The sequence below is a fragment of the Podarcis erhardii genome, assembly GCF_964252035.2.
Source record: "Podarcis erhardii genome assembly, chromosome: 4".
NCBI classification, from domain to species: Eukaryota; Metazoa; Chordata; class Lepidosauria; order Squamata; family Lacertidae; genus Podarcis; species Podarcis erhardii.
In genome coordinates this window covers 42,224,392-42,250,928 of record NC_138508.1, presented here as the reverse complement: position 1 = coordinate 42,250,928, position 26,537 = coordinate 42,224,392, and the positions used below count along the sequence as shown (strand labels likewise).

At 42.8% G+C, this 26,537-nt stretch overlaps 1 protein-coding gene across 1 annotated transcript in view; it reads right to left on the bottom strand.

The window, feature by feature from the left end:
* CD247 (CD247 molecule) overlaps positions 1–25,696 on the bottom strand; it is a 43,739-nt gene extending 18,043 nt beyond the window's left edge. The window contains exon 1 of the mRNA XM_081858556.1: positions 25,444–25,696. Within this exon, the coding sequence (XP_081714682.1) occupies positions 25,444–25,501 (58 nt within the window). The 5' untranslated portion in view covers positions 25,502–25,696. The remainder of the gene's footprint in view (positions 1–25,443) is intronic.
* Positions 25,697–26,537: the final 841 nt, after the last annotated feature.

The following is a 26,537-nucleotide window of genomic DNA, read 5'->3' as shown; positions in this document are numbered from 1 at the left end:
TGGGTTAGCAGAGTCTGTAACCTGAAGCATCTGTAACCCGAGGTACCACTGTATACAAATCTATGGCGTTGCCTCACCTCGTAAAGGACATTGCAGAGCTGGGAAAAAAACTCAGAAAAGGGCAAGAAAAACAAGCAAGGGGTTGGAGCAACTCTCCTGTGAGGAACATTTACAACATTTGTGGCTTTTTACTTTACAGAAAATGTGAATTGGAAGTGACATGAAAGAGGTGTATAAAATTATGCATAGTATGGAGAACGTAGGTAGTGAGAGGTTCCCCCCTCCCACACACACACACATAATGCTAGATGGGATATCCAATGAAGCTGGATGTTGGGAGGTTCAGAACAGGCAAAAGTAAATACTTATTCACATAGCACGTGGTTGAATTATGGAATTCACACCCACAAAAAGGTAGTGATGACCACTAACCTGGAGCACTTTAAAAGGCCTGAAAGAGGCAAGACAGCAGCAGTTTGGTGGCAGTCAGGAGGTGATCAGGGGTGACACCCGCCGTGTACTAAGGCAGCAGATGGGTACATAGTTACAAGTCAAGGTTAGGGAACCCCAAAGGCCTTATGCAACCCTCCAGGCTTCACTGGCTGGCCTTCAGAACCCTTCTCAGCTCACACACCTGGGCCCAGATCTGCTTTTGCCTCTGACTCTGTTCAGCACTGGACACAGCAAACATAGGCTGCCTATGGAGGAATGTGACCCGTGGGCTGACCCACCTCTGGTATAAGCAGATATTCCCTCCCTAATTCACTCACCTGCTGCTGACCCATTAAATGACTGGGTTATATCACTGTACAGTGTCTTCTCGCTTCTCACGCAGGGAGCGAGAAGTGCGGCCGGAATACGTACAGCCACAATATTAGAAAAAAACTGTAGAGCAAAAATAGCTTCAGCCATTCCGACCTCAGCATCTACCCAGCAACTTGATTCCTTTCATATTAAGGTAAGTTTAACTATTTTTAGGCCTTCAGAGGCCTTGTACGAAAGATAAGAACTGCAAAAAACTAACCCAACAACTTCACCAGCCAAGTACATCCACACGTCAAGTGATGATTTGTGAGTATGAAATGACTATTCAACAATCTTTTCAAAATACCATGCAGTTATACAGACAGAACCTTCACCCACAATGGTGAAAGGAATGCACATTTGGGTGGTTGAGGCTGCTGTTTTAAAAGCAGACACCACAAACCTGACGTAAAAGTGCTTCTCAGTATCTTGGCATATGCTTTTCTAAATGGACATTTAGGAATAGTGTAAATTTCAATAACATTTCAATTTTTATTATATTGTGAATATGAACTGACGTTTTTGTTCTGGGGTTTTTCCTCCTTTTTTCCCCTTCTTTTTTGTTGTGTGTTTTCTTTCTTTAGTAAATCTATAATTTTAAAAATAATTTTTTAAAAAGGAATGGTGTAAATTTAAAACCTTAAGATCCCCACATGCGACAAGAGCAGATGGATATATTTCATTATGGGGCTATGCACTGGAATAAGCCTGTCATGTGCTGCGAAGATGACCATGTCTGTGAAATCTATGGATATATGCAGCACAGAAGGGAGGTGGTCAGGAGAGAGAACTCCCTATAGACTCACTTCTGTCAGTGACAGAACTGGAGTTGGAACAAAAACTTTTAAACTCCATCCTCAAAATGAATAGGGCTGAGTTCAGAGAAAATATATTTCAGATGGGAGCATTCATGCAAAATATTTCTCTTTTATAAAGAGTGGAATGCAGCTTCCCCCTGCGCCAACAAAATGTAGAAAAAAACTGCCCCCTCTGTCCCTTTTGTGCCTCCCCCAATATTTTTTTGGCACTACCATAAACTGCTGTGTTGCAGCACCTGCTGTGGATGTAGAGACCAATATGGGAGAGACTTTTTTGTTGCAGCTGGGGCAGATGAAAGCATCCAGTTACACTTCTGCTGAAGCACCACAGTGTTTCTTCTCCCCCTGTGGTCATTCCCCCTGTGGTCACTGCTGTGGATGCACAACCTGACTGTCTTTCTGCAGTCACTGTGGTTGTCTGCAAGGGATTCCCACATGGCAGCCTTCATGTCTCATTTGCAGACATCTTTGTAACACAGAGCAGGTGTGTCAACAGGTCTGGTGCCCGAAGCCAGCTCCCCATAAAGTATGTCCTTGGGGAACCTGCCATCTTTCATTGACATGACCAAGCCAGCGTAGACATTGCTAAGACAGGAGTGTGAACATGCTGGAGATGTGGGCTTGGCGGAGCACATCTTTGTTTGAAACTCTGCCCTGCCATATGATACTCAAAATCTTCCTGGCACAGTGCATGTGGAAGGCATTGAGGTGCCATTCCTGACGCTTGTAAGTTGCCCCACAAATCACTTCCATAAAGTAATGTACTCAAGACACAAACTTGGTAGACTTTCATCATGGTATTGGACTTTAGCATCACATTCTCCCATACCCTTTTGGAGAGGGAAGCTATTGCCGTAGCTGCCTTGTCAATACACTTGTCCAATAACTGTGTGTGTGTGTGTGTGTGTGTGTGTGTGTGTGTGTGTGTGTGAGAGAGAGAGAGAGAGAGAGAGAGAGAGAGAGAGAGAGAGAAATACACAAATTAATGAGGCTTAAGTAGGGATGAATCCAAATAAAACTGAACATCTCTGCAATCTTAAATGTCCTCATTTCCTCATGAACTTTCCTTAAATCCCTAATTCATGAAGTGGCCACAAGACATTTGTTAGATATGAGGAGGGGACTAACACAACATAAGCATTTTTCACACACGGAGCATCAAAATCAGTAAGACATATTTTGACCTACTCTAAAGGACTCATTTGTATACACATGTACATTCCCTTAAAGGTAAAGGTAAAGGTAAAGGTAAAGAGACCCCTGGGGTTGCAGCGCTCATCTTGCTTTATTGGCCGAGGGAGCCGGCGTACAGCTTCCGGGTCATGTGGCCAGCATGACTAAGCCGCTTCTGGCGAACCAGAGCAGCGCACGGAAACACCGTTTACCTTCCCGCCGGAGCAGTACCTATTTATCTACTTGCACTGTGTGCTTTTGAACTGCTAGGTTAGCAGGAGCTGGGACCGAGCAACAGGAGCTCACCCCATCGCAGGGATTCGAACTGCCGACCTTCTGATTGGCAAGCCCCAGGCTTTGTGGTTTAGACCACAGCGCCACCCGCGTCCCTGTACATTCCCTTACTCAAAAGCTTTTCACTTGGTTGAGTGGCAGCAAAAAGGTAAATGGCCTTCATTGTGCTTCAAGGATGTCAAGTGATATGAAAGGTCTGTCTTATTTAATCAGTAATGGTCATTTCATACACACAAATCACCACTTGATGCTGCAAACAAATTACTGTGTGATGATGAACATGGTGTATGAATTCAGATTTGGTAGGGCACAGAAACAGTCTTGTTGTCTCAGCTTCCCATCTACACACAAACACACCTTTGAAGCCCAACGTATCTCACAATGGTTTCCTCAAGGAGAGATATTTATCTAGACTCCACCTTCCTCGGCAAAGATATGCTGGTATACTTGTTAGAAAGATACTGATGAGAAAAACACACAATTGCTTAAGACTGGCCTTCTCAGAATTTCACATTCCTTTTGGAGAATGTAATAAATTGACTATTAAAGCCAGAAATCAATACAAAAAATTACATAGTACGTAGATGAATGTATCATTAAGAATATACAACGAGATTATAGGGTTCTGTTCAGTTATTTGGCCATACTTCATGAAGCATTCTATCATATATATTATTGTTGAAGCCATGGGAAAGCATTGTGAAATACAAACTCAGTTTGAGGTGCACTCAGATTAAACATATATACAGGTCTAATATACAATGGCCTCAAGAATGCACATGGACTTTGAATCTCTGCAGCCAGGCCTTTGTGTCAGTAACCTTGCGATGCTGTCAATAACTTCCTAATCCGTATTACCATAAAAGTTTATACTTTATAGCATGAAGCAAATTTAGCTCCCTTGCAGAAGCTTTTCAAATGTTCAAATGTAGTGTTCAAATGTAGCTAGCAACTCATATTTTATTAAGAAGCAATAATAAAGCTGAAATTAAGCTGAAAAGGACTGTAGAAAAACAAGTTTCAAAGAGCAATAGGGCAGATATAAGCAGTTGTAGGTCAAATTATAGCAGCCCATCATTCCGCCTATTTATATGAGGCTGGGCCAAAATTTTGATCCCCTCAAATTCCCCAAATATTAATTCCCTGTGAAAACATATAGCAATCTCTGGGGGGAGGAAAGACATTGTGTTTCGGAGAGGGGTTAATTTTTTTTTGCTTATTATGTTATTTATTTTTACACTGTAAACCACCCTGTGATCCTCAGATGGAGAGTGGAAAATAAAATAAAATAAACTGCTTTTTTGTGGGGGAAGCAATTATCTCACATGACCTATTTATTGGGCTTTCATCCTGATTTGCTTGCACAAAGCTTAGGGGTGGAACCCCATCCCCACATGCCAATCTTGACCCTCCATCTGGGCTCTCGGTGCAGATTGGGCCCAGAGAGAGGACAACTGAATGGGCAGCAGTTACAGTGGCAAAGAGAAGAGAGTCCAATGGTGGCATTTTGCCCCCTCCCCCCAAAAAACACCTGGATCCAGCACTAAACATGTGTAAAAGCACCTGAACACAATCCCCTCTCTCATATCTTTATATAAAGACCCACTAAAGAGTGAAAGCCCCTTCATGGATCACTGCCTTGCCGTGGCGAAGGGGCTTGAATAACTCAGAGAAGCTATGAGCTATGCTGTGCAGGGCCACCCAAGATGGACAGGTGGAGAGTTTTGACCAAACGTGATCCACCTGGAGCAGGAACCGGCAAGCCACTCCAGTATCCCTGCCAAGAAAACTCCATGGACAAAGTGGTTGGACAGTGTTCTCAAAGCCACAAACATGAGTCTGACCAAACTGCGGGAGGCAGTGGAAGATAGGAGTGCCTGGCGTGCTCTGGTCCATGGGGTCACGAAGAGTCGGACACGACTAAACAACAACAAAGAGTGAAAGAACAAGCAAAAGCCAATACTTCACCCTCCTTTCCTAATGCAGAAACCACCCCCACCCTGCCCCCTCAACCACAGCAGGAAGACACATTGAAGCTGCAGCGCAGGGGACGCTACATCAAATCACCTTTGAAATTGCCCTTGAAAGAGTCGTGCTAAGACCTCCTAAATGATTTCCTCCTGCAGGATCCAAACCAAGTTCCCTCCCCCCTCCCCATTTGTTGGATTCAAAGTCACCAGCATAAAAGCCGCCTCCTCAGAACAGCGCTGCCTTGACTGGTAACCAATGTGACTTTCACAGCTAGACACAGTTAAGTGCAGCTTGGTGGGAAAGAAACAATTAAGGCAGAACAGAAAAAGTGCAAAAAAAGAAAGAAAAGAAACTACGAAAAGAAAATAGAAGGAATCTGGTTAGCAGGCAAAAATAGGAGAAGGAATGTTAGGTGGTTAACTCATATCTGCCATACTTCCAACAATAAAACTGAAATAAATTCACAAGGCTAACAGAGCCGCGGGTGGCGCTGTGGGTTAAACCACAGAGCCTAGGACTTGCTGATCAGAAGATCGGCTGTTTGAATCCCCGTGATGGGGTGAGCTTCCGTTGCTCAGTCCCAGCTCCTGCCAACCTAGCAGTTTGAAAGCACGAAGTACAAGTAGATAAATAGGTACCACTCCAGCGGGAAGGTAAATGGCGTTTCCGTGCGCTGCTCTGGTTCACCAGAAGCAGCTTAGTCATGCTGGCCATATAACCTGGAAGCTGTACGCTGGCTCCCTCGGCCAATAAAGCGAGATGAGCGCTGCAACCCCAGAGTCGGCCACGACTGGATCTAATGGTCAGGGGTCCCTTTGCCTAGCAGGGATAAGGAACCTGTGGACCTCCAAGTGTCGGATAACAACACCCATCATTCCTGACCAGTGGCCATGTTGACTGGGGCTGATAGGAACTGTAGTTCAACAACATCTGGAAGGCACCAGGTTCCAACAAATGGGGGGGATCAACAAAGTGTGACTGCATCCTGGTAAGACACAGAGACAGTGGTGGATCCCAGGTCGAAGTTGGAGAGTTCAGTTCTGGACAGGGAAGGAGCAGGTGCATGGTTTGGGGGTACTTTTAAATCCATCTTTGTCACTGTAGGCTCAGGTGACATTTGTGGCAAGAAGCACCCATTATCAGCTTAGACTGGTGATCAGGGATAGCTTAGCATGTGATTCATGCGTTGGTAACTTCACAATTAGACTGCTGCAATGCATTCAGTGGGACGCGGGTGGCGCTGTGGATAAAACCTCAGCGCCTAGGACCTGCCGATCGCATGGTCGGCGGTTCGAATCCCCGCGGCGGGGTGAGCTCCCGTCGTTCAGTCCCAGCTCCTGCCCACCTAGCAGTTCGAAAACACCCTTAAGTGCAAGTAGATAAATAGGTACCGCTTTATAGCAGGAAGGTAAACGGTGTTTCCGTGTGCTGCTCTGGTGCCGGTTCGCTAGAGCAGCTTCATCACGCTGGCCACGTGACCCGGAAGTGTCTGCGGACAGCGCTGGCTCCCGGCCTATAGAGTGAGATGAGCGCACAACCCTAGAGTCTGTCAAGACTGGCCCGTACGGGCAGGGGTACCTTTACCTTTACCTTAATGCATTCAGTATGTAGCTTCCCTTGGGATTGGTCCAAAAGCTGCACTTGATGCAGAATACTGGAGTCAAGTTGTTGAGTGGATGCGCACATATTATTTTTGTGTTGAGGAAACAGTACTGGCTGCTGACCAGCTCTTGGGCCATGTTCAAGGTCTTGTTAACACGTAAAGTCCTAAACAACAGTGAATACTGCATGGAGACTGTTGAAATATTAAACATTTTAGACATGCATCTTAAAAATAAATAAATGGGGTGGGAGAAAAAGACGACAATGAATGTTAATATGACAATATTGAATAGGAAAAGACCAGTTTCCAAAGACCGTTTCCAGAAGGAGGGGAGTGTGCTTAGGTCCTGCTTGCACGTTTCCAACGGACATCTGGGCGGCCACTGTGACAATCTGACACAGGACTAGATGGACCATTGGCCTGATCCAGCAGACTCTTCTGATGCTCTTAGGACAGTTTCTGCTGTGCTTTTACCAAGGTAACAAATACCTCTGAAGGTCAAAGGGCAGCCCAGCAATGCAGATGGCCTATAATGACTATAAATATTTATTTGTTGAGTATTATCTTACAAATATGTTGTTTTCTTCGTTCTCTTTAACTCATCTACCTTATAATGAGTACTTTTTTGATCCAACCGATACTGGGGTCAAATACAGAGCAACAAAGGCAAAGTCTAAAACACAGGGGGGAAGTGTGATGAAACACAGTTGTGTAAGGAGGTTAACCCTCTTTATAAAACCTACTTTACTAATCTGATATCCCAGTTAAATACATACTAAGACAAGCTGCTTTTTATCTTACATTGTAAACGGACAGGTGTCTTGTCTTTCCTGTATGTATTAGAAACCACAGAAACTCTTGACCATATAGCATGTTCCTCAGTAATTTTCATTGCCGTACCTGAAGTGCAGGCGGTCCTTCTACAACAGTGTGAGAACCATTGATCTGTTTGACTTTCTTTGTCTGCAGCACTTTCTTATGTTTCATTTTTTGCATTTTTATGTTGACCCCACCTTTCATCTAAAAGAAAAATCTACCCTCCAGCACATCTAATAAAGCTGCAACACATGACCATTGACTACTACTCAAAACAATTATTTAAAAACAAGGCTTAAAAATGCCATCATAAAATAATGCTCAGCAAGAAAAACAAAGTGTACATAGTAGCAATGGAAACTTTAAAAACAACAGGGTCTCCGACGTATATTCATATACCCGTACTGCTATCTGTCCTAGAGGACAAGTGCTAATATAAAAGCCTTACAGACATGATGGCAGACGTAAAGAATGAGCAAACCCAAGCAGGAGTCCTCAATGCAATGGGAGTTAAGAATCAGCGGAACAGATGATGCTTTGTTTTGAGGCAGGGGTGGGCAACGTGTCACCCTCCAAAGTTGGACCCCAACTTTCATCAGCCCCCAGGCAGCCAATGGTCAGGGAAGATCATAGAATCATAGAATCATAGAGTTGGAAGAGACCACAAGGGCCACCGAGTCCAACCCCCTGCCAAGCAGGAAACACCATCAGAGCACTCCTGACATATGGTTGTCAAGCCTCTGCTTAAAGACCTCCAACAACATCCAGAGGGCTACATGTTGCCCAACCCTATTTAAAGCAAATAAGGCTGCAATCCTATGCCTACTAACATGGGAGTAAGCCCCACTGAATTCAGTAGACACGTATAGGATTGTGCTATAAGGATGTGTTTACACAACACATTTAAAGCCCATTCAAAACACATTATCTCCCTTAGTCAGATTTCTCATTCCCAGCAACTCTTAACCACAGCGCCCAGAATTCTCTGAGGGAAATAATGTGCTTTGAATATGTTTTAAAGGTGTTGTGTGTACACAGCATGTAAGACTATGCACACACACCTGGGAGTAAGTCCTATTATAGGTGGGACAACTTAAAAAGGTAAAAGGTACCCCTGACCGTTAGGTCCAGTCGTGGATGACTCTGGGGTTGTGGCGCTCATCTCGCTCTATAGCCCAAGGGAACCGGCGTACGGCTTCCAGGTCATGTGGCCAGCATGACTAAGCTACTTCTGGCAAACCAGAGCAGCGCACGGAAACGCCATTTACCTTCCCGCCAGAGCAGTACCTATTTACCTACTTGTACTTTGACGTGCTTTCAAACTGCTAGGTGGACAGGAGCAGGGACCGAGCAACAGGAGCTCACCCTTTCTCAGGGATTCGAACCGCCAACCTTCTGATCAGCAAGTCCTAGGCTCTGTGGTTTAGACCACAGTGCCACCCTCATCCTGTGGGACAACTTACTACTGAATAAATACACAGCAAATGGCACAGCAAATAATTTGAGGTGCATGAAAAAACCACCAGGCTTATATCTCTTTATATTTAAATAGTTGTTACCTCTCACATGGAGAATTATAGCTCTTTCTTCTTATCATGCCAGGTGCACTATGCCTTTCTGTCCATTATTAAAGGTAAAGGTACCCCTGCCCGTACGGGCCAGTCTTGACAGACTCTAGGGTTGTGCGCTCATCTCACTCTAGAGGCCGGGAGCCAGCGCTGTCCGCAGACACTTCCGGGTCACGTGGCCAGCGTGACAAGCTGCATCTGGCGAGCCAGCGCAGCACACGGAACGCCGTTTACCTTCCTGCTGGTAAGCGGTCCCTATTTATCTACTTGCACCCGGGGGTGCTTTCGAACTGCTAGGTTGGCAGGCGCTGGGACCGAACGACGGGAGCGCACCCTGCCACGGGGATTTGAACCGCCGACCATGCGATCGGCAAGTCCACCCGCGTCCCTGTCCATTATTAGGAGATATTATTTGTTTCCATCCAAGCTATTAATCTGGAGAGATACTTCACACTTTACATTCACTTCTAATAGGGATTGTTCAAAGCTTTATCTTAACTTGGTGTGTATGGCTTACCTCAGGTGAAAAAGCTGTTTATGCACACAGCTTCCCAGATTTCTAGCAAATCTGCCTAAAGTGTATTGGAATTATTACTTTTTTTTTCATGGAAGAGATCCAGGAAGGCAAATTCTCCCATTGCCTCAAATGACATGATTAAAGCCATATCTAACTTGTACTTTTACCCCCAATTTGCGCTTTTGCTTCTAAAGAATTGAATGTGAAGGGAACACAACATGAAGGTCTCTTACCAAGCAACCTTTTCTATGTTTTCTCCCCCTTAATCTAATTCTTTGCCACTCTTGTGATCTACTAACTGGGCTTTTTTTATCCTTTTCTCGCTTTCTCCCCATCTTGCCTGCCTCGGCAAGTAGCCTAACCTTTTACAGCTTAATTGATTTCTCTAACCAGCCTTTATTCGCTTGCTTCCCTCGTCACCACCATTTTCTCCTCCTCCCTGTCTCCTTTTCATCTTTTTTAGAATACAGGAAAAAGCTTTCCCGTTTTCTCTCTTTGATAAGCATAAATTGCACTCGGCTGAAAATGGGGCATCAGTGAGGAAATCATTAGAAGGCCTGGTTCCAAGAGCTGCTAAGAACCCTGGTGTTGTTACACACAAGAATAGGGCACAGGCCTGTACTTGGTGAGACCTGATCTGGAGAATCACATATGTTACAGCTTTCTTCTGTTTGCCAGGCAGCACCTGGAGCACTCAGCAGGGGCGATTTTCTCTCTCTTTTAATTCTTTTCAAGCACCACAGCACTGATGTTCAATCATGACTTTCATGAAGTTCAAGAAAGTGAACAGAAGTTAATAAGGCCTGTAACATGCGCACACACAAGGGAGATTTACTCTTGCCCCCCCCCCCCACTTGCCTTCTCCCAGTCACACCAGAAGTGAAGACGACCGGGAAGGAAGACCCCCTCTGAGTAACTACTTAACCACAGTTTAACCTCTTACTAAAGGTAAAGGGAAAGAGTTGGTTCATTTTTAATGCAGATATGGCAACCTATAAAACAGAGATGGCTAATAGTTCTTGTTCTGAGGGCCAAGCTCTCCTTTGGCCAACCATTGGGGGCAGGGGGGGCATGCAAGAAATGCTTCTGGCCACCCCACTCTCTCAAACACACACACAGTTACCCTCTCAGGGCAAACCAGCTGCAGAGGGGGAGCAAATGCCTCCTCTCTGGGCATCTAATGATCTGTTTAATGATGAAAGGGAGCAATCTCCATCCCCACCAGGGTTCTGGGATGGGCAGAGAGGATTCAGCTTCAGATTCTGCTATATAAGCTGTTCTACATGCAAGAAAGAGCATGTAGAGTCCCACAATTATTTTTCACAAAAATATACTACGCAAAGGGTTTATTTAACCTTTAAAATGAACAGACAGCCTAAATTTGTATCCCTGCCACTCCCTTTGAAATGGTTCCATTGATCTTTTCTTCTTCTTATCTACTGTATCTCTTCACATGTTCAATGAAAGTGTGTGGGGAGGGTGCAACATTGCAGTGGTAGGGGCCAGGGTGCATCCCACAAATGCATGTGTTCATTGAAACAACTGTTATTGTACAGTGGACTCTCTTTACATGTTGGGGACTCCCAAATTTGTGAACAGAGCCCTCTATTCACTGTTGCAGGTGCTGGGTTCTTTTCAAACCCTGTAAATGAAGGCATGTAGGTGTGTGGAGGAGAGAAGAGCCTGCCACCAGCCTGCCACATCAAAGAGCCACCCACGTGTGTCAAACATGTGAAGCACATTTGGAGATTCTCACACGATGTTCGTACCTGGCACCATGCCATCTAGTTTGATCAAAAGGATAAGCAAACCCTCTGATAACCAAAATACCACTTTTATTCATATTGACTGCCATCCTGAGAGCTGTGTGATTATAAATATAGCTTTGTGCAAATAGTGCTTCTTTCAACTACCCAAATATTTTAGATGTTGCTCGGGTTAATCAAACTATGTAAATCTCATAATAAATTCTTGAGACACACCTATCCTGTAATTCAAAATAATACATGGAAACCATAACAATTGGTTAATGGGCAGCCAAAAGAACCTAAGAAGAGCCTTCTTGATCGGGCCAATGGGCCATGTTGTTCAACATCCCGTTGTCACCGTGGCCAACCAGATGCTTGTGGGAAACCCAAAAGGAGGATCCAAGTGCAACAACACTGCCCATTTGTGATTCCCAGCAACAGGCATTCAGAGGCATACTGCCTCCATCTGTGGAGGTAGAACATGGCCATATCTCAGTTGGTCATGCAACAAAGGCCAAGGCAGGTCTAACTCAACATGTCAATATGGAAACTCAGAAATGATGATGACATCCTCAAGTCACAAATAGCACGAGAAACATGGCCTCTTTAATATACAGTGGTGCCTCACAAGATGAAAATAATCCGTTCCGCGAGTCTCTTCGTCTAGCGGTTTTTTCGTCTTGCGAAGCACGGCCATTAGCGGCTTAGCCGATTAGCGCTATTAGCGGCTGTTAGCGTCTTAGCGGCTATAAGCGGCTTAGCGGCTTAGAAAAAGGGGGGGGAGTGGAAAAAATCACAAGACTCGCAATACATTTTCATCTTGCGAAGCAAGCCCATAGGGAAATTCGTCTTGAGAAGTGCCTTGAAAAACGGAAAACCCTTTCGTCTAGTGAGTTTTTTGTCTTGCGAGGCGTTCGTCTTGCGGGGCATCACTGTACCCCAGAGGAAAAATCAGCAGGAATGTGACATCATTACTTAAGAAAGCACATACAGAAACAAATTCCTTTGAGCAGTGACAGAGTCATGAAAGCTTAGGATGGGGGGGGGGGGATGAGTACCAATTCCTAGGGAAAATGAGAAGGCAGCTATAGCCATCAAGCCTTGCTCATGGACTTCCTGGAGATATCTGGTTGGTCACTAAGAAGCAGGATGCTAGACACTGATTTGATCCAGCAGGACTCTTATGTTCTTAAACTAGTAAGTAGCTTTACTAAAGGCCACAGTGTACTCCAATGCATATTTACCCCAAAAGGAGTCCTATGGGGCTTGCATGCAAGTAAGTGTGAAGAAGAGTAGCGTCTTAATGAGTCTGAGATCTTAACTGCTTGCTACAGAGAAATCAGTACAGAAACACAACAAAGAACATGAGGAAGAATCTGGAGGATGAAGAAGAACTGACCTCAGCAAAAATATTGTACCAAGTAGAACAGAATGGCTAAACAAGTACCAGGATGGAAATACCCTGGTTAACTCATGTCTTATAAAAAACAACAACACACTGTTAGACTAGAATAGATAACAGGAGTCTAATACTGTTACATAGGAGCAGAATTACATAGTGTTAATTCAAAATATCAGAATCCAGTTTAACAAGCTCTCTTTTTCCTCTATTATTTATAATATTTACTGGCATTTTAATGTATACTTTAATTTCAGCAAATTTAATTAAAGACCAGTTGCCAGCATCTAATTGCACAAGGGAAGCCGAGGGGTATATTAAGGAAAAGGTAAAAGAGGCAGAACCCAGCAAATGTACGGTGGGGTGAAACCACTGTAATATTGACTGTTCTAAATAAACCTTTAATTCCACAAAACACTCAGGCATGAGGAGCAGAACTCCTAGCATTCCCATCTCTACTTGTTTTGCTCACCCCCACCCCCACCCCAGATTTCCAGGTTGGCAGAATGAAGCTGTCACTTCCACCAGCAGGTGCTGTCAGATCCAACTTCACTTCACAGCAGTTATTACATGAGATTAAGACAACAAGCTTCCCTGGGCAGACCAAATGGGCGTAATAGATGGGTTAACCTTGGATTAACCAGATAAGTGTGGGCGGGTTCACTTGAAATGACAATGCATTTTGTCATCCATTTTCTGTGAAATAGATTACTAGCACCAACACTTTCCACTGACTATTGGGGAAAGAAGCCGGAGACCTGGGTCTAAGCCATCTCAGTAAGCAAAGTACTGAGTGAAAAACAATTCACATTCTTGGTTACAATTCTTTTCCTCTGCAGCACAACACATGCCACAGGTGATCTCGGGTGATTTTTTCCACGCTTCATAATAATTATGACATCGGGAACTAAATGAAGACACAAAAAATAGGCTTTTACAAAAAAAAAAAAAAAAGGCTTTTACAGGTTGTACCAACAAGCAGATGACAGGTGGAAATTAATATACAATAAATTGCACTCTAATAAATATTTTTCTTATTATTATTACTGGAATGATGCATTGAACACACTCTGAAAACAGGATCTCTTCTTTCTGATACGCTGAATAAGATTTACCAGTGATCACTAGGCTTGACAATACAAGCTCCAGTCAGAATCTCCCTTTCTTGCAGTGCTTCAATTACTGCCAAGGCATTTGTGCCATATAACTTGATTTTTTTAAAAAAGAAAAAGGCAACACAAGTTTGAATTCACACTTACTCTGCCCAAAGATCAAGAACATCCTGCTTCATTAACTGTCCCACGTTCAGAGAAATGGCTGGTTCTAAGAACTGCAGTGAAGCTTAAATGAAAGTAAAAAAAGGCCAAGGCACAGGTGTCTGCACCCATTTCTATAAAAAAAGTATTTGATTCTTATAAGGCACTACATGGTATCTCACAGTCATGCCCTTAGTTTGCGCATGCAGTGGCATGGCACTCATTTACTTTGACTCGGTGTGTCTAGGGAGCCGGCACCGTGCGTGGTGTTTTACATATATACAGGACTGTCATTGTCCTTTAGACTCTACCTTGATGAAACTTTAGGTCAGCGATGGGGGACTTCTGGCCCACCTGGTGTTGTGGGGTGACACCTCCTATCACCCTGGACCATTTGCCATGCTGGGTGAGGCGGGTGGATACTTAAATCCAACAACATTGGGGGGGGCACAGTTTCCCCATGCTTGTTCTCCATATAATGCGAGAAAGAAACTTGGCTGAGAAAGCTGTGTCCCCGTGCTGGGGATGGTGGCTGCCCTGGCTGGTACACGGGCACAAGAAGAACAGGATAATTTTAAAATATGAATCAATCAATGGTAAGATATCTCTGAACTCTATGGCTATGAAGTACAGAACAATCGCTCCTGTTCTCTAGTCTAAACCAGCCTTTGACTTAATGGATTATCTGTCCTACATGCCAGCTTTCCAAGGAACTCCAGGCAGCCAGGTAATTATTTTGCCTGCTGCTGACTGCTTCACACACATGCATAGCTTTAACCTCCATTCTGAGAGGTTGCAGGAGGGATGGAGAAAATTCATTCAACCCTACTACTGTGTTTTGCCTATCTGTTATATTCTCAACCAGGCTCAAGAGGCACTAGTATTTCACTACAAACCAGTTCATCACCAGCCCATCTTTTCAAGCTTCCATCTAACTGTTAGAAGGAACATTCGTAAGTGTTGGCTTCTTTCCCCTTCTGCCTCAACATAGAACCCTAGTAGTTCCATTAAATGCCTGAAACAAAAACAGGTCATGATCAACTTTCTGGATTTTCCCTACAGCCTTTAATGCACTTGAGGATTCCCTCTTCTCCTGTAATCTGCTGATTCACGTGTACTTGTGATCTTTTCATTTTAATAGATTTTAAAGCAAACATATGCCATAGTAAGGAAAGAGCAAAAAACAAACAAACCCACAACCCAAAATACAAATTACTTAGAAATATAAATTTGAAAAATCAAGTAGATGACTAAAAGACCAAAACTGTAATAATGCAATTAATACTTTGACAATGTTTTTGCAAGTACAAAACATAATTATCTAGAATTATTCATTGTTATAGCTATCTTCCAGAGGGGTTAACATCTTAGTCTGTTGCTGCATATACTTTTGATGAAGAGGGTGCTGGTCTATGAAAGCTTATGCTGTGATTATATGCATCTTTCTGCTGCAAACATTTTAATTTCATTTAGGAGGTGGCTGGCTTATACTGTTGGCTGACCCATTTAAATCCAATTGAAGAAGAAAGCATGCCTGTCTGCGTACATCCCATTAATTAACTGGGCAGACTTTTCATACTATTTAGAGGCACTATCTATATTATCACTGACCTGTTTTCTGTAATGACAGTATAGATGTGATCAAATCAAAGCGAATTAGAACAACTCCAACTATTCCTTGAAACTCAACTGATCTTAAATAATCAAAACAAGGGGAAATTACAGTCCTGTACATTCCAAGCAATTTTATTGCAGGGGTGCAGAGAGCAAACTCTGAAAGGTTGCAGGGGCCAGAAGCAAAATTGGCTGGGGCTGTGGTGATATTCTCCCTTTAAGACTAGCATGCAGGTTGTGTGGGAATTTGTTAGAACTCCAGGAATAATGATTTTAAACACAGATGTCTCTCATTAAGGCCTCAAGGCCAGTGTCGAACGGTAATCAGACACGTGATGGGAGCAGGTGCTAATTCCTTTGGGAGGAAAGGGTGAAGGCCCATAGTCAGTGTTACCTTAAAACCTGGGGCGAGCATAAGCAGTTCTCCCTTCATGGAAGGTCAGCGCCTGTTCAGACCTAGAAGGTACAGTGGTACCTCAAGTTACAAATGCTTCAGGCTACAAACTCTGCTAACCTGAAAGAGTTACCTCGAGTTGAGAACTTTGCCCCAGGATGAGAACAGAAATTGTGTGCCAGGGGCACAGTGGCAGCAAGAGGTCCCATTAGTGAAAGCCCGCCTCTAGTTAAGAACAGCTTCAGGTTAAGAACGGACCTCCAGAACTAATTAAGTTCATAACTAGAGGTACCACTGTATTTTGCTTTGCCACTCAGCCTGCTAAGATTTATGTGCATGTGTTTCTGTCAGCTAGCTAGATAAAATACAGTAGTACCTCGGGTTAAGTACTTAATTCGTTCTGGAGGTCCGTTCTTAACCTGAAACTGTTCTTAACCTGAAGCACCACTTTAGTTAATAGGGCCTTCCTGCTGCCGCCGTGCCGCCAGAGCATGATTTCTGTTCTCATCCTGAAGCAAAGTTCTTAACCCGAGGTACTATTTATGGGTTAGCGGAGTCTGTAACCTGAAGCGTCTGTAACCTGAAGCATCTGTAACCCGAGGTACCACTGTAGTTGTGTTATTTATTTATTTTTGCCTCTGAGTCTTAACTTGTGTAATTGTTTGAAGCTTTTCATTTTTACAGAGTTTGGCTTTTAATAAACTTTATTGTATGCTTTTATGGGATTGGCCTTGCTTGAGTTTCTGAACCTTCTAATCTTGACGACACTTTTCAAAGTGGGTCATTCGTCACAGAGACAACCCTTTGTATAGTATGCTACATTCCGACCATGCAAAAATCAAAGGTTTCCACAACCTCTCTCTCCGTCTCCCCATCCAGGCAGAGCAAGAACACATTCCAGCCAGGTAAACGCACACAAGGAGGGTGGACAGCAGAGCAAGTGAGGGGTGTGACCTAGAGAGAGAGTCCATGGAGCTCGACAGAGTCCTCACATTTGGCCCCATTCTGGAGGTTCCTCACCCGTTTTATTGTCTAGTATCTTCCAGCATAGTTTTTATATTGGCTGCACCTTCTTAAGGTGGCATTTCAGTGGCACTCCACTTCTTTTCCAGGTGTTTCAAAGAATAAAACTGGCTTGAACTAAGTCAGCCTGATGATCCACTTAGCGTTATACAAACAGGATCCGTTCCGGAGCGCCGTTCGCATCTAGAGGTAAACGTATCTAGCAACGGCACGTCTGCGCACGCACGCGTTGCTTTTCGCCGCTTCTGCACATGCATGTGACATCATTTTGAGCATCTGCGCATGCGCGAGCGGTGAAACCAGGAAGTAACATGCTCTGTTACTTCTGGGTTGCCACGGAGCGCAACTCGAACACGCTCAACTTGAAGCAAATTTAACCCGAGGTATGACTGTATTGTAAACTCAACTCTTCAGTTACTTGAAGTGCCTTTAAAAGATACCGTATATAAGCCCCTAGGAGTAGCAGCTATTTCCAACATAGTAGACCCTGGGCTGGCTAGCTATCTGCAGAGATTCAATTCCGGAGCAAAAGTATTTAAAATGTTAAGTTCTGAAATGTACTTTTTAAAAGACGTACAGTGCAGTATTGTGCATCTTTACTCAAAAGTATGTCCCAATGTTTCAGATGGTCCAACTCAGGCTTCCTCAACATCGGCCCTCCAGATGTTTTTGGCCTACAACTCCCATGATCCCTAGCTAGCAGGACCAGTGGTCAGGGATGATGGGAATTGTAGTCTCAAAACATCTGGAGGGCCGAGTTTGGGGAAGCCTGGTCCAACTCCATACCCCCAGTTTAGGAACTTAGCATTCATATCACATGATGATGATGATGATGATGATACCATTTCAGCAACATAAATCACTACACCCCTGCAATGTGCACAGATCAGATCTTTCTGACATTTTTACTTTACATACTCCCACACTGAGAGAAATAGATAAATTTTGTCCCATTGATTTCAGGGGGACCTAACTGCAAATCATAGCAGCATAAATCCTATGCATGGCTGCTCAAGATAAAATAAACCGCAAAAAGAATTCTGGCACTTTAAACACCAATACATTTATGATGCTTTCACTGACCACAGTCCACTTCATCAGATGCACTGTTAATCTTTATGGTACCTAGTGGAGACTGGTCCATTAGGTGGACCCTGCCCCACCAACCTGAGTTTTCCCTCAGACACCTCCACCTGCCTGCCTGATTACCGTACTTAACACCCTGCCCAATGAGTGGCAGCATTGCCTGTCAGCTTCCTCCCCTCCTTTGGCTCTGGCTGCAACTACTTTGGCCTTTCAGCCTTCTGCCCACCAAGCACCACTAATGGTACCTACCACAAGACAACCTGAATTCATAACAGAGTTTGGAGCACAGTATGCAGAGTTCCAGATTTAGTACCTTGAAAAACACCATTGGAATTCCACAGTGGCGTAGCGTGGGTTGTCAGCAAGGCAAGTAATTTGCGCCCCCTAACCCATGAGCCAGGTAGGGGCAGAGAGCTGTGAGTGCGAGCGTGCGCCCCCCCCCCAGATGTTGCGCCCGGTGCGGCCGGGCCCCCCCTGCACCCCCCACGCTACGCCACTGGAATTCCATTAAACTGGGCTTCTTCAGGAGGAAAGGAGGAATAGATAGATAGATAGATAGATGATAGATAGCTGATAGCATTGCTGATTTATAGAGCTCTCTCACAATATTTCTCTCTCTCTCTTTATATTTCTGCCTTTCTGGCACATTGTACTGGTAAACAGCAAGATCCCTTTGTTTTTGCACTTCAAAATAGCAAGAGAGCTATTTTCAGACTGCTTACTGGTTTCAGACCACGTTTCAGACTCCTTCTGGGTTCTTGGAAAGCCACCATTTCTCCCACTCTGCAAATGTATAAAGCATCTGCCCACATGGAACAGCCAAGCTGTGTGTTTACACAGCACACTGTGTACTTACATGAAGTGTCTCCATACAGTGCATACATGGTGTAGAAGCAGCCATCATATGGGCTTCTTCCATGTCATATGTTCCCAGAGGGACACACAACACAAAGGCAACACACTGGGTAATGTGTAAACAGCACAACCCTTAAACTGTGATTGAACTTCCTCTTAAATACTTCCATCCTATTAATGAAAAAAATTTCCAAAGACAACAGCACCAAAAGGATGCAAACCAAAATATGATGTTTTAACAGATTTAAAAAACAACTACTGGCCTTCTGCTTGAGAAAGATCCAAAGTTACTACTGTAGAGGGGAAATTATGAAGTCCTAACTTTTAAATACACAATTCATTTAAATAATGTCAAAAAATGCATGTCCACACACATACAGCTCTTCCTAAGCAAAATCCATTTTCTTTTCTTTATAAAATATACACCACTGTCCACTTCTGCTGTGTCACTCTAACCTTAAGTAAAGAACATGTGCTAGAAATATTAAATATTAAGGCACACAAATAGAAATTGAGTTTTGTTTTGCTTTTAATGTGGCATACGTTGTTAATTTTTATCTATTTGACCCATTTTCTAGCCCGGATAACACCAATGAAAACAACATGTTGCTTCATTCCTTAAGAATTTATCAATGTCTGAATAGAACACGTTTGCTAGATTATGCTGATAAACAGAAAATACATAGAAGTTTAGCTGCTAAACAGTTAATGGAAGCTACCCAATTTGCTTCTTTTTGTCTGATGCATCAACGTCCCAGTTCACAGCCTGCTATGAATTAATGAAATCACTGTGCATAAAAAGGTGCAAAATGGCTATAAATATTAAAGTCTCCTTCAGATTTTCCTGTCAGCATTCATATATACAAAAAAGGAAATGGACAATGATCAATGGAGAACATCTGATAATTGGAAAGCAGAACTGATAAACATTTCCAAAACAATAAGCATAGTACTGATTATCTGTGTTAGCATATTTAGTCCCATGGCTTGTGACAAGTCTCACAGTATTACAGAGGTTAAGCTGTACAGAAGAAGAAATGACTGCTTAATTTATGGTAAATGTCAGCCAAGAGCTATCTTGATTCTCTAGAGACTAGTAATATAATCAAAATCCTCACACACATACCTGCAAGGAAAGTGAAAAAAGATATTAAATGGATATGGAGAGAGGGGTGGTATGTGTCGTTTAATCTATATATCTATTTGAAATGTAGGGTATCAGCACATGGACTTGGAAGGCAACAAACAGTGGGGTCAAGCAGGGCAGACAAACAGTGTGGGGGGGTCAGGATCCCCTCCCGCCGCTGCATTCAAACCCCCTGGAATCTCCCAGCAGCAAAGAGCTGTGAGTAGGTGCTCACTGTCGTCTATTAGAACAGGGAAGCAGGGGGGAGGGAGTGGGCTCAGATTATACACATCCAATTTCAACGTCAGCCATACTTATTTCCAGTTTGCCCCTTTGCAAACCAGAAGAATTGTAAGAGGAGGGGGAATTGGGGGAATTTTAACAACTGGCACACTAATCACAAGCCCCCGATAACATCTATGGGTCCCCCACTTATGTATGCATACAACATCTCTCATTATTGGCAGGGTTGGTGGGTTAGAGAGTGTTCAGGAGCAATACACTATCAGTGCCCTCCACACACAATGAACAACAGTTGATTCTGTTTAATCTCGGATAATCCCTATATAATAATCCTCATTTGAATTTCATTTTTAAAGGATATTAATGAATTATTATTATTATTAAACATAATAAAGAGGGACTACCTTGGCTTGGACTGTGAGGCATTTTTGCCCACATACATTTTCAAAACAAAAGGGGAACTTTTTTGTTGGGGGAGGGATTCACAATGTTCCTTGAAAAACAAGGTTTTTTCCTCCTTGGAATTCTGTCTTCCCTGAGTAGTGCCAGCCAGTCGGGAATTGCATAAGAAATGTTATGAGTTACATGGCACTGTGACATATTTATGTCACTGAGTGCATAGCTTCGCCTTCATTCTAAATTAGAGAGAGGACAATAACTCTATAGCTGAAGTATCTGGGCTACACAGTTTTGTCCATATTGGTATGTGGAAGGGAGCAAACATTCTTGTTGATAAGGCAGCAGGGCTGGCAGGACCAAAACTGTTGACTCAATTGTCTTAGCAACAGAAACCATACGCAAGTAGGATTGAATCCTTTTAAGACCCTCCCAGCCCAAACCAGAGGGTGATTTCTGGGAACAAGGCAATATTCACAAAGACAGGCCCCTAATTTTGATTCAACCATATACGTACTAGCCAAGAGCAAGAACGTATTTCTTTTCATACAATTTTTCTAATCACCTTTCAGGAAAGCGAAATGAGACTAAACTTCATATAAATGAAGGTTATTTTTCTACTCTCATTACCAGATACCGACATTTTCAGATTATTGTTCTTGGTTAAAAAGCATATTTTTTAAAGTTGCAATCTGGGGGCATCTTGTACTAATTCAGAATGCTTGAAGGACATTGATGCATTTGTTTCAGTGTAATCTAAAACACAAGAACGCAAAGCTGCTTTCTGCAGTCAGTTTTTCAAAAACAATAGCATTAAATGCAGGTGACTGCAACAGCTATGCTGGCAAACTTGTGTGTCTTCAAAGAACACAGGGTGGAAAACAAGTCCTAATAGCGATGGTGGCAGCAGTTGTTGTGGGCATGTTGTTGTTTACTGGTATTGGACTTGCCTGCATAAGCTACAGATGGCATGTATGGCTTTCCTGTGTATCTTGTGTTACAAAGGAATTGAGTTGGAAACTACTAACTCATCACACCACCTAGAAGATCCCAGCTACCAGGTGACTCAAAAAGCATGTGGACGCTAGCAACTGGCTATGATAATGAAAACTGCCATGTGTTCTATCAACACCAAGAAATTTAAATCACTGAGAATGTAAGAGCCCGGCTGGATAAGGCCTAAAAGGCCCCTCTAGTCCAGCATGTTGTTTTCACAGTGATCAACCAGATCCCTATGGGAAGCCGGCAAACAGGACCTAAGTGCAACAGCACTCTCCCCACTTGTGATGCCCAGTGACTGGTATTCAGAGGCATACCGCCTCCAGCAGTGGAGCTAGTTGGACTTACCAATGAATGAAGGTCTATTATAGGCCTATGTATCGTTTATGCAAACAATGCTATATGTAGATGTGTTTTCAATCAACAAACAGACGGATAGATAGAGAAAATTGATAGAGAAAATAAAAAATCCTTGCAGGAATGCAACTTCTTCCCTGTGATGGATAACCATATAGGATTATCAAGTTCATACGCCTGAAACTGGATTGGTGAAATGGACACTCAAATCATTCATCATAGCCATGCATCATAGCCAACATTGCATAGTTTTCAGTCCTTAATTTGCTTTCTCTTTTTGATCAGAAACTGTTTATATGTTTCCCAAGTTACCTGTGCTGTACCTTGCTCCAAAGCAGTTTTTATCTCAAAATGAACTAAAAAAAAAAAATCACCAAACTTCATGCACAGAGATAAATGGATATAGTCTTGTTGGCGTATCACTTCTTCCTACCTGTTTAGCTTTTAACTAGTGGACTGTTTCCAAGGCCTTATTTTTAATGATCTTTCATCTTTATGGCCATGTTCGAAAAAGAAAAAATGGCTAGTATTTCCCTATACTAATATATTCATTGGTAATAATTGACAATAAATTGGACTGGTTAGCAGTAAGAATGGTGTTAATACTTAGACCAATTTAAAGTGTGCCCAGGAGTAAAGGGCAAAAATTTTACTAGATGGTCTCTGGCCACTGAAACATTTCTGATGGAACACACCTTTAAAACAAAAAGCTCTCTTCTTGAGGTCCAAATAGCAATATTACCAAATTGCTTTGATGACGAGTGTGCCAAATATATTGATAAGCCTTCTGCTAGTAAATGTATTGGCTAGTAAATATGTACCATGAGACCCAGAAGTTATTAAGAATTGAATATATATATTTTAGCAGCATCAGGTCTAAAAAAATAATACATGTTTATGGAAGTCGAATTCATTTTTTTATTTAATGTAGATGACAGTTATATGCTGACAAAAATCATTCATTTTGTATTATTTATTGGGAGACGTGCCCTTCGTTTTGCCCTTGTAGCTATATTTCTTTTTCAGTCAAGGAGTATCAGACATGAACCCTAGACTAAATGGATGTTATGATATTAATGCTACCATTCTGGAAACCGTTTTCTCTTGAAAGTTACATTTATATTAATACGTTTATATAAATAATAATTTAAATAAATAATATTTAAATAAATTTAAATAATAGTGCATTTAAATAAATAATAGTGAAACTAGAAAAGACTGAAGAAAATAACTTCTTGTATCAGGTATATTTGTAGGTTATTTCCCTCCCATGTCCATACACATGATGGGTATCCTCTATCCCTGTGCAGGTACAGTACCCACATGGCAGGAGTCAGGAGATCCCCAAAGCGTTCAAAGCTTTCCTCCTTTCAGCATGCCCATATAAGTGTGTGTAAGCAGAATGACAAGCTACTTTTAAGGAATAAGAGGCCTGTATGATATCTAGTCTTCCCAATCAATTCAGCGAGTTGCCTTAGCACAGAAGTTCACATAACTTGACTGAATGGATTGAGAGAGAGCTGGATGGAAATATGGAGTGTCTCTGTACACAGACCTCCCCCCGCCCCCCCGCCAACCAACTTCTCTTTCCCTGGGGGGGACGACACATTTGGCAAAGATAGAAACATAGCTCTCTTAAGCAATTTGTGGAAGCTGCTGTATCCAATCAGGGAAGATACTTTAAACAAAATTGCACAGCAGTAATATTGTATTAGCTCTGTGTGTGAGTGTGTGTATAAATACAAATTAAAATAGATAAAGATCCAGCTTAGGAATAACTTCTACCTAGAGCCTGGTGAATATGCTCCATTTCCTTCAAAAGCTTTTTAAATGCTCTGGGTTCCTCATGGCTCTCTATACCAAATATCTAAACCGCATTATACCATATAGGAATGCCATTAGGAATGCAATCAGCTCCCACATAAAGCTGAGTGGGTTCAACCAGTTCACTTTTGATTATTTTATCAATATTTGAAGTATACGTAAGGAGAAAGAAAAGAATTTACAAAGTAGGTATTGTGCCGTAGCCTAATATGGGTCTAAATAGCTATGTGCTATTTCATAGCTAATAGCTATTAAAATATTTCACACGCAAATCAAGCATCAGACTAGGCTTAGTGTAACTAAAGTCCTTATTATGCTATTAATTGTATAGTGGTATTGAAAGACGGCCAATTAATGCAAGTTTTATCACAAAATCTAGTAGAACCTTCCAGTGCTAAACTTAGAATTACCTTTAATATTTCCAACTTATTTTACATTTTACTGTTGCTGGGAATTTATCTTGAGCAGAAACACAGAAGAATAAACAGCTTTGGGTGCTTTTTTTGAAAGGAAGTTTCTAACTATCACTCAGAAAACCATAGAAATATAACTGAAGCAAACTAACAGTTTGGAAACCGATATTGAAGCACAAACCAAAGTTTTCAGATTTGTTTTAACACAAAATTAGGACATACATCTGTGCTCATTTGTATGGCTTGTGTATGCTTGTTTTTTCAGACGTGCAAGTCCCACTGTGATCAATGACTCTTGCGCTCAGGTTAAGAGCACACAAGACTGCAGTCACAGAGGTGCTAAATATGAGAAATGTTTGCTGGATTTCCATCCCAGACATAGAAACACTTGGGTAAGATGAAAGCATACAGCATGGTTTCAATCTTACTTACTCAGAAGCAAGCCCCACTATGTTAAGGACAAAGTAAATGTGCATAGCATCTTAGTCCAATCATAGAAGCAGCTGCTATATTCAAACACGCCATTGCTGCTTCCTTATTTCCCTCCAATGTCTGAATCAATTCAGAGTTTGACCATTGCCAGCTTCTTTTGGAGAAGGACTCCCTCCACCATGGGAGCAATATGTGCTTCTGTAGAGGTCCTAACAACTTGGAATCTGATAGCTCCTCCCTTAATCAAGTTTCAAGAACGGCAGCAATGGTTCTCATCCAGAGGATAATTGGGATATGTTGTGGTCTGGCCATCATGAGGAACAGAACTCTACTACGGATGATTGCAGGGGCAAAGGAGGAACTAGCAGGTGGTCAGTAATTCCATAGATACTCTTTCCTGCCCACCTCTGCATGCAGACGCCAACAGGTTTACTCCTCCAGATATGGTTCGTTATCTTTTATGCCACCCGTGCTCCTCACCAGCCCACAAAGCGCCAATATATGCTGTGCTTTTAAAACTAATTATGGGACTGCGGTTTTCCCACTAGATCATAGCTAGCTGTAACTAAGAGGGTGCACATACGGCAGAAGCTCAAACAGAGACTCCCCTCCTGGTACAAGGGGAGCATCATATTCAACAGCGGCGTCATCTTGCCTCCATTTAGAAATGAGTTTCAAAGGAGTTTGTACCAAAATATGAAAAGCTAGCCTTACCTGTAATTGGGGTCCATGCCTGCAGGATGGCGGCGAGGAGGATTCCTTTACACTTCATCTTACTCCCCCCAAGGTCGCAGGGCAGGGGGGAGGCTGGAGGCTACAATTTAGCAGATAGTGGAGAAAAGGAAAAGAAAAGGCACCTTCACTGGCTTTGTTCTTCTCCCTGCCTCCACAGGAAGTGCAAAGCTCATAAGATCTTTCGGAGTCCACATGCTGGCAAGCTAGTTGAAACACACACCTCCTTTTGCTCCACAAACAGAAAGCTTGAGAGTTTTTAGAACTTTGTTAGGGTTTTTTTTTCTTTTTTAGCATGAGGTGTGTTTTTTTAGAAAAGCAGCTGACAGCAGCTCAACAGGTAAAGCCATCTCATTAAAAACATTAATTTACTCACTTTACAAGAGGATTTGTATAGATGCTGTGTCTGCTTTTAAAAATGGGTGAAGGTGTTGACTATGTTCCTGGGTATAGGAACCAAGGAAGCTGCCTTGTACCAAGTCAGACTCACTGGTCCATCAACCTCAGGTCTGTCTACACCAACTAGTAGTAGCCTTCCTGGATTTCAGACAGGGGACTCTCCCAACCCTACCTTGAGATGCTGGGGATTAAACCTAGGACACGCTTTAATTAAGATGCTCTGTCACTGAGCTATCATCCTTCCCCCACTGGAATTCTCCATTGCGAAAAGGCTAGCACAGGTGAGTTTTTAAAAAATAGTTACCAGCCTTTAATGCCCAAACTAATAATCAAATCCAGATGGGACTGCAGTCGTTTGTAGCTACCAGCAAAGGGAGGGAGGGTGTTGAGCCTCAGGGTTCCTAGAAGACATGCTGTTCCTCATCTCCCATCATATAAACATAGGAAGTTGCTGTATACAGAGTCAGATAGCTGGTCCATCTAGCTCAGCGTTGTCTACACAGACTCGCAGTGGGTTCTCCAGAGTGAAGCTGGTGAAGAAATGCACAGGAGCAGCTGCTCTCTTATTATTGCTGATGTCGCCACACACTTAGTAGATGGTAGATGAGCAGGCAGCAATGGTGAACAGGTGTGGCAGCAGGGCCAACAGGCACACAGCAGGCAGTGGGATCCCAGGC